Source organism: Trypanosoma rangeli (genome assembly GCF_003719475.1).
Source record: "Trypanosoma rangeli strain AM80 chromosome Unknown Tra_15.4_contig_00122, whole genome shotgun sequence".
In the NCBI taxonomy this organism is placed as follows: Eukaryota; Euglenozoa; class Kinetoplastea; order Trypanosomatida; family Trypanosomatidae; genus Trypanosoma; species Trypanosoma rangeli.
The window spans coordinates 1-11,815 of record NW_021705867.1 but is presented as its reverse complement, the minus strand read 5'-3'; the positions used below and the strand labels follow the sequence as shown (position 1 = coordinate 11,815).

Here is an 11,815-nt window from a genome sequence, read left to right as displayed (position 1 = left end):
GGGGGGAATTGAGTCAAAAAAATGGTATCATCATCATATATTTGTATTCCAAAGGTGTTTTTTTTTTTTTGATTCTTTCCTTCCCACCCCACCCCCTCTTCGTGGTTCTGTACCTTGCACTATATATATTTAAGCGTTTGTGTCCTCCTGTGTCTTTATTACCATCCTTTTTTTCTTTGCTTGTCCGCATCATGCCTCTTGTGTGGTATTTGTGATTTCGGTGGCCTTTCTTGTCCCACTCTTTCCTTTTCACTCTGCGTGTTTGAAAGCAAACCACGCTGGAATAAGAAGCAACTGCCTTTTCACTACTAGGCAAGTTTTTTTTTTTACTCCTAACAGCAACAGGAAAGGAAATAGTAATAATTAAGGCAGGGTGTACTGCTTGCGTGTGGAAACAGCAACAAAAAAAGAGAACTTACACTGTGGATACCACACACGTACATACCACTGGATGAATTCCTTATTGAACTCCCTTTGCGGCTCGGAGAATTCTGACGCGGGGGCGGACTATGAGCTGATGTCGGAGCCGATCTACAATGCTGACCACCTCCCGCTCCGACTCAACACGAAGGAGCGTAAGATTCAGCGGTTGATGCGCGGCGTCATCATGGCCTCTCACTATACGGATAAGGTTGATAATGAGGCTGTACTAAAAAGCAATAAGCGAGACGCCATTATAGTCAGAGAGATCACGAATGCACTTAGTGGTCTTATTGTTGGTTTGGACGTTGAAAAGGGGTCAAAGCTTCTTCGGGAAAGGGACTTCTCTCCCTTTGCAAGGGAAATCCAATTAGCGATTGAGGCGTCTAGGCGATATAAAATGATGAATCCTGACTTTCTTCGAACGGACTACGTAAAATTTCTTTATATGGTTCAAGATGCCGTTCAGAATGAAAATGTACGGGAGATGTTGGGCTTCGTGGTGGCCGAAAAACTGATGACAGTGGGCTTCTACTGCCGCACCTTGGGGTTTGAGTCAATACTTCGGGACAAGCGCATGCCCCTGTGTATTACGCCTGTGCCGCTCATGAAAAATAGAAGCAAGTTAAACCGGGCCCTGCGCCACAAGGATGTCACAGTGAACAGTCTCCTAAAGGACTATAGCAAATTATCCGGTCGGACGCCTGACGAGGTGGAGATAGCTGTTCGTAGTCTTAACGACGCTAACCACTTTGCCAACGATAATGTGGAGAGTACAAATCAGCTGCTGCAGTTACTTAAGGAGTTTTTTTCACCAGATGCACCAACGGAGTTTACGAATTTGGGTATTGAAGAAGGCGATAATGGAAGTCGATTGTCTCACAGTCACAGACGGCAGTACTTTTTTGTTTTGCAAAGCCTTTCACTTTGGAGAAACATTTGCCGTCATATGTTTTCTTTTTGGACCATTGCGGAGGAAGACATGTTAAATCCAAATGAGCCGTACGAATTTCGTTTTACAGGCCAAGGTTACCAACGTGTACAAACAGCCCCAAAACTCTACAATGCCATCAGTAAGGTTGTACAACAAACAAAAGAAGAGCTTGGAGAATGGGTGGGCTCGGATTATATACATCTGGGGGATGATCAGGTGCCAAATGCTTTTCACTTTATTGACAAGTATGCTCAGGTGTCACGGATTATAATCCCTATTCTTCGGACAGTGTCTCATATTGATACCCTGGCAGAGAATTTTGAGCACAATGCCTACATGAAGGAGGTCTGGAATGGTGCAGTAAATGCAAAAAAAGCCATATTACGGGATTTTTTCCGGCATGGCTTTGATGGCAGCGGAGGAGATAATATGGATGACGCCGGTAGCTGTGTTGACGGCCGACTAACTAGTGCATGGAACTGGTGCAACAATATTCGCTGGAAGCCGTTCTATCCGCTTTTTCTTCTGGCTGGATTTAGTTCATTTGATGGCGAGCTTGGTCTGTAGAACAAAGACTGAATGTTTGTTATTATTATTTGTTGTTGTTGTTGTTCCTGTGAGTTACTGGAGACTATACATATATATATATATATATAGAGAGAGAGAGAGAGATAGAGATGGAGAGAGTGAAGATTTACATGTGGGAAAAAAATTTTTTTTGTTTTCTTGGGGGGAAAAAAAAGAAAACTTTTACTACATGGGTCTGCGTATCCTCTGCTCTACTGCTTCTCTTTGGGGCTTCATTTTGGCCCACTTTTCCTCTGCCTTGTTGTAAGGTGAGTGTGTATATCTTAATTTCCTCGGTTGAAGCATGGCACTTGTGAGAAATAACAAATAAAACTCATGTATTTCTTTCTATATGCATGTCACACAACGCTTTTATTTCCCCCGTCCTCCTTTACGTGGAAAGCATCACTGTTTGGTGTTTGCCCTCTTTTTTTTAGTTCCTCCTGCTCCCTTTTCCTCGCGGCACCGTCACGGAGTGAGAGAGTCACACAACTTCCTCGTTTTTTTTTTCTTCTTCTTGGTTGGCTAACTGGGGCAGCGCATATGCCTCCTAAACTCCCAAATCTGAGGTACAAACCAAAGCGTGTTCTTCGTTCCAGGGATGAAGGTGATGAATCTCAAACTGCAGATGGTGTGGAGGACATGAGCCTTCTCCAGTTGGAGCGTTTGCGTCTCCAGCAAGAGGTCGCTCTTCAGCAGCAGCAGCAGCAGCAACAACAACAACAACAACAGCCATTTCGAGCAGGTGTTCAACCACCACCTTTTTTGCGAGGTGACACCGCTGCATCAGGTGCACCTGGTGACAGTGCACCTGCCCGTAGTCAGCCTCGTTTGCAGTCTACCCAGATGGCCGCTAAACGCGCAGCTGCATATTTCGTCCCTGAGGCTGAGAAGTTTTCCGCGAATACCATGTCGAAGATTCTTGAGGTGACGGCCGATACTCCAGGTATGACTGTTTATCACCCAACACCTTTGGACTGCACACTCCCTGCCCGTTTGCAGTCGTGTGATAGGGAGGGTGCCGTGGAAGGAGATGATCAACGAGTCGAAGCGACGACGCAGGACGACGGTGTCGCCTTCCTTAAGGAATATGAAGCGGAGTTGTGTCGATCAAGACGGGCTAATATGCGTTTTGAACGTGAGGTGCTTTACGCTTCTGCCAATAAAATTGATGTAGAAACTCCTGCGATACGCTCGGATGAAGGTGAGTTGGTGTGGTTTCAGCTTCCCCGCTTTCAGGCCGATCCACCATTTTCATTAACGCGGCTCCCATCTGGCAAGGTTGGGGAGGTGAAGGTGTATAAAAGCGGACGTATGGTAATGGAGATTTGTGGTGTTTACTACGACCTCGCTGTTGAAGGTTACACTGCTGGTGGCGATGGGGCCTGCAATGTTGCGGCTGCTGTGGTACCTTCCCAGCAGGCAAATGAGAAGGCGAGTTGCTACCAGTTGGGGCTTTTGGAAAAGAAGATTGTTTGCACGCCAACTATCAGTGTGGATAGCTGAGAAGGATAGAGAGAAAGAGAAAGCGAGAGGGATAAACATGTGTTATGTTTTTTTTTTGTTTTCGGCATGGTTGCAGAAACACTTCTACCGTCTACTAACGTCACTGTTTGTTTTTTTTTTTAAATACTAGCATGCTTGTAAAATATTTGGGGCTTTATCTCTTCCTCAATGCTTCAAAACAACAATAAGAGGACACAGGCTAGAGAGAGGAAATATATCTGTTATTATTCTTTCTTCTAGCTTTGTGTGTGTGTGTGTGTGTGTGTCTGTGTGCAAATAGAAGCAAAATGAGTTCTACAGCCAAATCTAGCAAGATGGAAAAGTTTTGGATTTATGCTTTTCGCGATCATCTTGCCGGGATTCAGGCATTTACAAACTGCATCTGCGTTGCTGATATCCATGGCGACGGCGATTATAAACTGATCGTCGCGGATGGAAAACGACGTCTAAAAATGTTTGGAGGAACATCTCTTATAAAAGAGTTGCGATTGTTTTCTGTTCCTTCAGCGCTGACAACGTTTTACGCGGACAGCAACGATGTTATCTCTCGGCCAGTGGTAGCGGTTGCTTGCGGACCACACATCTTTATGTACCGAAACATGGTTCCACTCTATCGGTTTACAATCGCCCCAGTTGAACTGGATGACGTGGATGTGGCTGTTTGGGAAGGACTTCGCAGAGACAGCATGTCCGTCGTGGAGGCAGCCGAAATTTTAAGAGATCGGCAAGCTACAGGAGTGGAATTGTCTACGCGTTCCACCGATTTTTTGGTTTCTGACAATGCGCAGGAGCGAGAGCGGTTTGTAGAATTGGTAAAGGACACCCCGCTTTCTCAGCAAAGCGTCGTGACTTGCATGAGTTCTATCCTGCTGCAACGAACGGAAGTGGGAAGCCGTGGCTGCCTGGTGGTCGGCAGTGAGGATCGTTATCTCTATATATTGAAGACCTCCGGCACAGAGGTGCATCTCAAAATAAAACTTCCTAGCGTCCCTGACTCCATTGTAACAGTCGGGGCGTTACGGGTTGAGTATCGTATTATTTTGGCCTGTCGAGACGGTTGTGTCTATTTTATAAAGAACGGTAAATTGTCCAACTCGATTATTTTTCCGGATGGACAAATTGTACAGATTGCTCGCTACGACAACCTTGTGGCCGTGGCAACGACCCAGAACACACTGTCATACTTTACCTTGAAGGGAAAGCGTCAGTCGTGTGTCTTTCTTCCTTTGCCTGTAACGAATATAGTTACCATTCCAGAAACTGTTTCTGGAAAGACTCAAGGCATTATTGTGGCGCTGAGCAATGGAGCCATTCGCGTGTATGTGGGAAATGCTTTGGTGCACGAGAGTCAGGCGTATGGCGCTGTAAACGCGATGCATTTTGGTCGCTACGGTCGTGAAGATTCAGCGCTTATCCTTATTTTACGAAATGGCTCTCTTGCAGTAGAATTGCTGCACCGTCATGCATCATTTGAATGTGAGAAGGCCCGGGAGGTTGGTCCACCTGCGGAACAGGATGTACCTATCCCTGTACCGCCACTCACAAGCCTTTTTGTGGCCCAGGCGGACCGTGAGCGCAGGTTTAGCTTAGATATACATCGTTCGTTCCAACGTGATTTTTGTCAATTGCGCTTGAACACCGCCAAATTGTATCTATCAATGCTCTCCGGCGCTGGTGAATTAGGGGTAGGAGGGGTTGACCTACACCAAAGAGAAGACACTGTGCGTGTGATTGCAACTGTGCAGGGTCTTGGCCCGGTGTATAAGTTGCGAATCACATTACAAAATGTGAGTGCAAGGCCCATGCACAATTTAACAATTCTTTTGAGTCATCATTCGGCGTCATGCAAGCTATCAAAAAACATTGTAGAGGTACCGTTTCTGACACCCTCTTCTCTTTCCTCGTATGAAGTATTTCTGGAGCGTGTAGATGATGAAATTGTGGACAAGGGCGTCTCTGTGTATGTTACGAGTAGTTTATCCTCTGCTCCTTTGGCGGCCGCAGTGGTAGACTTACCAGACCCAGGTATTGTCGATGCGAGAATGTAGAAAAACCAAGACGGAGGTCAACGAGAACATACATTACATATATGCACACAACAGAAGTAGCATGTGAAAGGAGATGGATGAGGGGCTCTCTGTTGATCTCCGTCATTATTATTATTATTATTATTATTTTGACAGGTTCGGTGTATCTCTTTCCTCCGTTTGTATACATATATATTGATTTTGCTTCCTTTTCGGGTTGGGTAGTTGTGTTTCTTTTTTATTTTGTTTCTATGCCTGATTCCATGAAAGTGCACGCGGAAGTTATATTTCTTGCCTTCTTATTCCCCCCCCCCCCCCCCGTTTATATCGCCTAAATGAGTGCTGTGTCGGTCATACAATGGGAAGTTCTTTGGTTGGATAGATGCACAGAGAAATGAGCGAGCATGAAGTGAACGCGAAGGCTGCGGAATCCTCGGTTGCCCGCCCCGCGGTGCGCACCTTGCAAGAAGTGGAGGAACAGGAAAAGGAGCAGCTTCGGAAGGCACTGTACTATGACCTATTGGACGTGGAGACTACACTCTTGAAGGAGGAGTTAACGGCGGAGGACACAATGCGCCAAGCAAGGGAGGCACGAGAAGAGTTTACCCGGGCGACGATGCGTCCAATGAATGAGAAATTAGATGGGTTTCGTGGCTTTATGCGCATTTTATCTAAGGTTGAACATAAAAATGTGTTCCAGGTGTTTATAATCACAACCGCAGCCATGTTTACAGTTCCTATCATTGTGCTTCTTTTTGGTATGCACGTTGTGGCACCGTATTTTGGCGTTGATTCGGGTGTCTGTGGTGGGTTTTTGGCATTAAGCTCCACTCTCGCCATCATGGCAATATACGTCATGTACGCCTTTTTGGAGCCTGGCCCGGGTTCAGCTGCAGCGAGGCCGGGCATGGAGGGCAAGAAGCGGCAGTAGTGCCGTAGGGTATCTGCAGATTGGTGTTTCTCTTCCCCGCTTTTTTTTGTTCGTTTACTATGTTTTTTTGTGAATCGTTCTGGTGTGTGTGTGTGTGTGAATCATCGGGCGGTTTGTTGTTGCCGTTTTTGGGGTGTGTGAATGGATGCACAAATTTACAGCATGAAGGTTGAGGAGCGGTGGTTGTGGATTTCACTGATCATTTTTCGGGGGGGGGGGGGGTCTGCGTGAGAGAGGTCGAGGGTATCACCAAGGCGGAGGGGTTAGGCGAGTTGCTCCCAGACTGTGCCTGTTGACTTTTCCTCCTGATGATTTGTTTGTGGTTGCACCTGAACTTCCAGGTGGCACGGCGAGGTAGCAAAGGGCCGATTTTGGCGTGGAAGGGACGAAGAAGGAAACGTAAAAGAAGAAGAAAAAAAGGAAGAGGCAACGAAGTGTACAAGAAAGTCAACCAAATGCAGGAACTTTCTGAAGGGGCCAAGTATGGCATTTCGGCCTCCGTTTATGTTGTGCTTGCCGCGCTGTGGATGGCCTTCTCCGTACTGTATGGGAAGATTGCCGATCGTTGCTTGAGTGACAACGATCCAGAATACACATACGGAGCGTATTTGTAATTGCGAGGCGTCGATAGTCTTTTTATTCGTCGTTGGAGGTGACGTTGATGGTGCGGGATACTGGGCAGAGAGCAAATGCATTCGTTGGTAACTGCTCTGCCTTCTGCTTGAGACGCGCGATGTATGGCCTCTGCTTTTTCCATGCAGGTGCCTTCATGCGGGGGAGGCGCATGTTTTTTGTGTGCGTTGAGCGAAGTTTATTGTTATTTCGTATGTTCTTCTTTGGTAGTTTGTTGTTGAAGATGCGGTTAGTTGCCCTGTCACTTTTTTTTTTTTGCACAATGGGAGTCGCACTAATTTTGAGTGCATAATAAATTGATTTTTTGAGCGTTTTTTTTTTTTTTGCTGCCAGTGCTGGGTGGAGGGATGCAATCTTTCTTTTTGAGAAGCCTCCATGTGCCTGTGCGTGTCCTCATGGTCGATTTGTAGGCGCACACTCCCCGAGTTCACACACACATAAACACAGACACGTACAGAGGGAGGAGAGAAGAAAGGCAGAAACGAAGCAGCAAATAAAAACGAATAATAATACCGAAGCGGGGTGAGGAGGGAACATAAATCAATAAAACAGTCACTGTAATGCTTGCGTGGACAACCCGAGTGCGTCGCCGAGCGAACGGTGATAATACAATGGTGATGAGGTTTGCTGAACGTCGCGGCTTTCAGCCGTCCTTCCTGCAAATTACATTTTGCATGTGCTTCTGCTGCTGTTTAGGCGTTGCACTGGCAACCATGCTGCTTGCTTTGGAGCTTTTCCTGGGAAGCTCCGGTGAAGACCCCGTGAAGACAACAACACGTGGAGGTGACACAAGTTATCAGGAGGTTGCGACATGGACAGGAGTGGGTGGCGGGGGCAACGAGCGCTGGGTTATGACGAGTAGAGCAACGTCTTTGCCGTGTCCCGGTTTTCAAGAGCAACCCTCTCCAGCAGCGTATTATTGTGCCAATGGAGCCGCAAGCCGCGCTCCGCTCTCTTCACTGCGGAATAAATCCCTTTTAGATCCCGTGAAAAGACAAACAAAAACCCATGTAGGCGCAACTCCTGCTCAGTGCTATGCGCCGAATGGAGTTCCTGTGGCGCGACCCCTCTGGGCAACTTCCCTATTGCAGTTGTTGTTGTCCGATGGTGCCTACGACGCGGTGACATCGTTACTACACCAAAATCGCTGGTATCTGTTGATTGGATGGGTGTCTGATAGATTTATGCCGCCACAGAAACCGGGTCGAAGGGCAAATGGGGACCCCATGTTTTCACAGACTAGAGGAAAGAATGCGAGTTACTACTTGGAAACCTACGGAAGTATGTGGCACGCCAAGGTGGAGGTAGGAAAGTGGCGCTTTCATTTTCAATTGGTTCATCGAAACGCGATTGCAGTCTGTGTGCGTGAACGAATTCATTTGTACAAGTATTATTGCCTTTCCGATTCGAACGTAGATGCGCTTCCAATTCATGTGTGTGCATGCCGTCATTGCGTCATTCCCACAGATGACTCTCAGCACAAAATACCAACCACCTTTTATGGCCGGCTTCCATTACGGAAAGAATCCTTACTGGTGGAGATATCAAAGTTAGCTCCTTCCCATCTCTTCTTGGGGAATAGAGCGCCCCATACTCCGTTACATGAGGAAGAGGATGCATGTATTGATGCATTTTCGGCTCCATGGTTGATTAATACCTCGGTTGTTGCGTCCTTTCCCTACGAGGGAAGGCACAATGACCTAGACGGTTTGCTAAAAATTCAGTCAGACCAAAGTGGGTTTGTCACCGTTGTGGTCTTTAACATATTTTGGCGCGATCATTTACATAACTTTGTGTACAGTTTTACGAGGAAGGCCAAGATGCGCAATCTGATTGTTGCTACCACGGATGATGCAGCACTGTCGCTGTGTTTGTCCTTTCGTTTGCCATGCCTGAACGCACACATATTTGCTGAACCGGATAACGAGGAAAAAACGGTTGGAAATGCCACGTCACGACGAAGGGGATTTACACGTAAAGTCACTGAAGAATTCTCTTGGGTGAAACCACGATTGGCCATTGCCATCCTTCGCCGTGGATACACTTTTATGCTTGCGGATCTTGACATCACATGGAATCGCTCTCCCATGCCTTACTTGCAGCTGAGTGATCTGGATTTTCTGCATCAATGTGACAACAAGTCCCCGCTGAGCATCAACTCGGGACTTTACATGGTACGCCCAAACGAACGCATTCTACGCTATTTTCAGGATACAATGTCCTTTCGCACCGATGAGAGCTCAGATCAAAACGCAATGAGGCTTTTTATGAAGTATGATCATATCCATGGTGTTTCACATCGGTGTTTGCCACGCTGGGAGTTCAACATGAAATGCAACTACAAGGTTGAGCGCTCACGTCGGCTGGAGAACGGGCTGGAAACTTTTCTTTGGAATCCATACCCAGTCAATGAGACCCCAAAATGGGTAGCGATGCACGCCACGTGTCTTTCTGGAGCAAAGGACAAGATTCGGTACTTTAAAACCATCAAGGCATGGTTTCTTGATGAACTGGACGCAAAAACAGGAACAACGTCCTCACCGAAGTTCTTTTGTGTTCTGTTACCACCCTCGTTGGATGCTACAGCTCCTACAAAGAGAATTCTACACGGCGTTGTTGGGACCACCACTCACAGCGATGCATACAAGGAAATGACACCCAACCCAGCCTACCTCCGGAAACGACATTAGTTTGGGTATTTCACCCGTGCTGTGGTTAAAAAAGGAATGAAGGGATTATTTGGCCTTGCACTGAGGTGAGGACAAAAACACTTCATCAAAATTGTTGGGAGCATTATATATATTTGCCAGATTGCTCCCAAGGAAAGGGCATACACTCGCCAGATGTGAAGTGCTATTGTGACATGGCGCATAAAGAGTTCGTCATCCAGCGAGGAACGAGAGCTCTTGCGGACAACTTGGTGGCCCTCATCCCTTGTGGGATCGGGGAGCGCGCGCATGTCCAGACGTGTCAGAGCGGCAAGTTGATGTCTATGCTTGCACTGGCGATGTCGTCGAACTGCGAGGTGAAGGACGTTGGGTAGGGGACGTCTTTACCGTCTTTAGCTGAATGTCTCTACGCAAGAAAAGGTTGGGCCTGCTTTCAACTCCGTGCCTGCCGTTTTTTTTTATTTTAACTGTACGCGCATGGTGTCCAACTAACTGTGTTCTTCCTTTTTTTTAATTTTTGTATTTGTATTTTTCTGTAGATTTTTGCCGTAATTGCGAATACCACCTAATTTTTTTCCAGCCAAAGTATTTTATTCTGCCATGACCATGTACACGGAACTCTTGAAGCCACTCAAAGTGGGGCGCTACACGCTTCCCAATCGGATGGTTATGGCTCCCTTGACGCGTTGCCGGGCAACTGAAGACGATCACGTGCCACGGACGGATTTAATGCTCAAACACTATGAGGACCGGGCTTCTGCAGGTCTGATCATTGCCGAGGCAACGATGGTTCAACCAAACTACAGCGCCTTCCTCTCAGAACCTGGGATCTACTCCGATGCTCAGGTTCAAGAGTGGAAAAAGATTGTGGGCGCCGTGCACAAAAAAGGCGGCCTTATATTTCTACAACTCCATCACGGTGGAAGAGCCGGGCTTCCGCACAAAATACTTCGACAACAAAAAAGTGACAAGGAACCCCTTGCTGGACGCCTGCTTGCCGCTAGTGCTCTTCCCATTGTTGAACATCAGATCCCTCCTTTCTTCAGTGAGAGCGGTGAGAAGGAACCGTACGGTGTGCCGGAGGAGCTTACGGATAACGACATTCAGAACGGTATTATACCACTTTTTGTGCAAGCGGCCATCAACGCCGTCCACAAGGCTGGATTCGACGGCGTTGAAATTCACGGGGCCAACGGCTACTTATTGGACGGCTTTCTTCGGGACTCCGCAAACAAGCGCCAATCCTCTCGGTACGCCGGAAATACGATTGACACACGATGCCAACTTATTTACGACATTACCAAAAGCGTGTGCGATGCAGTAGGAAGCGACCGTGTGGGGCTCCGTATTTCCCCAATAAACAGCGCTGGCGGATTGATTGATTCCGACCCGGAAGCTCTCACCAAGCATCTGTGTAGGAAAATTGAGCCGCTGTCCCTTGCCTATCTGCATTACCTGCGTGGCGACATCTTTGGTAAGCAAGAGGGCGATGTTGTGTCGTGGGTCCACGACACCTACAAGGGAGTCAAAATATCCAATCTACGCTACAGCCTTGAAGAAGCAAACGAACAAATACGGCAAGGCAAAGTTGACGCAGTAGCTTTCGGGAGCAAATTCATCGCTAACCCCGACCTTGTTGAAAGAGCCACTCACAACTGGCCTCTCAATGAGTCGAAACCACAATACTACTACACAAGAGATGCAGTCGGATACAACGATTATCCAAAATACAAGCAAAAATAACATGACTACCATTCATCAAGATAGATATTTGTCAAAAGTAATATGGATCAGCAAAAACGATTCTTTTGGAATTAACCCATAACACCTTAATGCAAAAAAAGGGAAATGGGACGGGGGGGAGGGGAGGAGATAAATAGCAAGCAATTAATAACATTCTGGAAAAAAGGAGAACAATGGGGAAACACTCACAAGAACTGTCAATATCCGACACATACTTCGCGGGGCACCTTTTGTGCACGGCTGCGTGGGATGAGCACCCAAAACCGAGCAATTAACAGCAACATCTGAGTACAGACAATGACGCGAGTCGTGTTTCTGACGCAGAGTGCCTGCCCTCGGCGACACACGGGCGTTTGTGGGTGGGTGCGGAGCTTCAAAAAAATTG

General features: G+C 47.1%; 7 protein-coding genes across 7 annotated transcripts, besides 6 other annotated features; all 7 read left to right on the top strand.

Moving 5' to 3' along the window:
- Nucleotides 1-451: 451 nt before the first annotated feature.
- On the top strand, nucleotides 452-1,921 carry TraAM80_04259 (uncharacterized protein; the record flags this gene model as incomplete). Its single annotated transcript, XM_029381192.1, has 1 exon — nucleotides 452-1,921. The coding sequence occupies one exon, from the start codon at nucleotides 452-454 to the stop codon at nucleotides 1,919-1,921; it is 1,470 nt and encodes a 489-aa protein (XP_029238934.1).
- A 16-nt stretch (nucleotides 1,922-1,937) lies between these two features.
- Nucleotides 1,938-1,967: a microsatellite.
- A 19-nt stretch (nucleotides 1,968-1,986) lies between these two features.
- Nucleotides 1,987-2,010: a microsatellite.
- Nucleotides 2,010-2,047: a microsatellite.
- Nucleotides 2,048-2,464: 417 nt separating this feature from the next.
- TraAM80_04258 (DNA-directed RNA polymerase) lies at nucleotides 2,465-3,427 on the top strand (the record flags this gene model as incomplete). Its single annotated transcript, XM_029381191.1, has 1 exon — nucleotides 2,465-3,427. One exon carries the CDS (start codon nucleotides 2,465-2,467, stop codon nucleotides 3,425-3,427), a length of 963 nt encoding a protein of 320 aa, XP_029238933.1.
- A 243-nt stretch (nucleotides 3,428-3,670) lies between these two features.
- Nucleotides 3,671-3,700: a microsatellite.
- Nucleotides 3,701-3,714: 14 nt separating this feature from the next.
- On the top strand, nucleotides 3,715-5,475 carry TraAM80_04257 (putative Bardet-Biedl syndrome 1 protein; the record flags this gene model as incomplete). The annotated part of the gene is made up of 1 exon (XM_029381190.1): nucleotides 3,715-5,475. The coding sequence occupies one exon, from the start codon at nucleotides 3,715-3,717 to the stop codon at nucleotides 5,473-5,475; it is 1,761 nt and encodes a 586-aa protein (XP_029238932.1).
- A 104-nt stretch (nucleotides 5,476-5,579) lies between these two features.
- Nucleotides 5,580-5,603: a microsatellite.
- Nucleotides 5,604-5,848: 245 nt separating this feature from the next.
- Nucleotides 5,849-6,385, top strand: TraAM80_04256 (uncharacterized protein; the record flags this gene model as incomplete). The annotated part of the gene is made up of 1 exon (XM_029381189.1): nucleotides 5,849-6,385. The coding sequence occupies one exon, from the start codon at nucleotides 5,849-5,851 to the stop codon at nucleotides 6,383-6,385; it is 537 nt and encodes a 178-aa protein (XP_029238931.1).
- An 82-nt stretch (nucleotides 6,386-6,467) lies between these two features.
- Nucleotides 6,468-6,484: a microsatellite.
- Nucleotides 6,485-6,693: 209 nt separating this feature from the next.
- On the top strand, nucleotides 6,694-6,999 carry TraAM80_04255 (uncharacterized protein; the record flags this gene model as incomplete). The annotated part of the gene is made up of 1 exon (XM_029381188.1): nucleotides 6,694-6,999. One exon carries the CDS (start codon nucleotides 6,694-6,696, stop codon nucleotides 6,997-6,999), a length of 306 nt encoding a protein of 101 aa, XP_029238930.1.
- A 579-nt stretch (nucleotides 7,000-7,578) lies between these two features.
- Nucleotides 7,579-9,708, top strand: TraAM80_04254 (uncharacterized protein; the record flags this gene model as incomplete). The annotated part of the gene is made up of 1 exon (XM_029381187.1): nucleotides 7,579-9,708. The coding sequence occupies one exon, from the start codon at nucleotides 7,579-7,581 to the stop codon at nucleotides 9,706-9,708; it is 2,130 nt and encodes a 709-aa protein (XP_029238929.1).
- Nucleotides 9,709-10,287: 579 nt separating this feature from the next.
- TraAM80_04253 (prostaglandin F2alpha synthase) lies at nucleotides 10,288-11,430 on the top strand (the record flags this gene model as incomplete). The annotated part of the gene is made up of 1 exon (XM_029381186.1): nucleotides 10,288-11,430. One exon carries the CDS (start codon nucleotides 10,288-10,290, stop codon nucleotides 11,428-11,430), a length of 1,143 nt encoding a protein of 380 aa, XP_029238928.1.
- Between the last annotated feature and the right edge of the window lie 385 nt (nucleotides 11,431-11,815).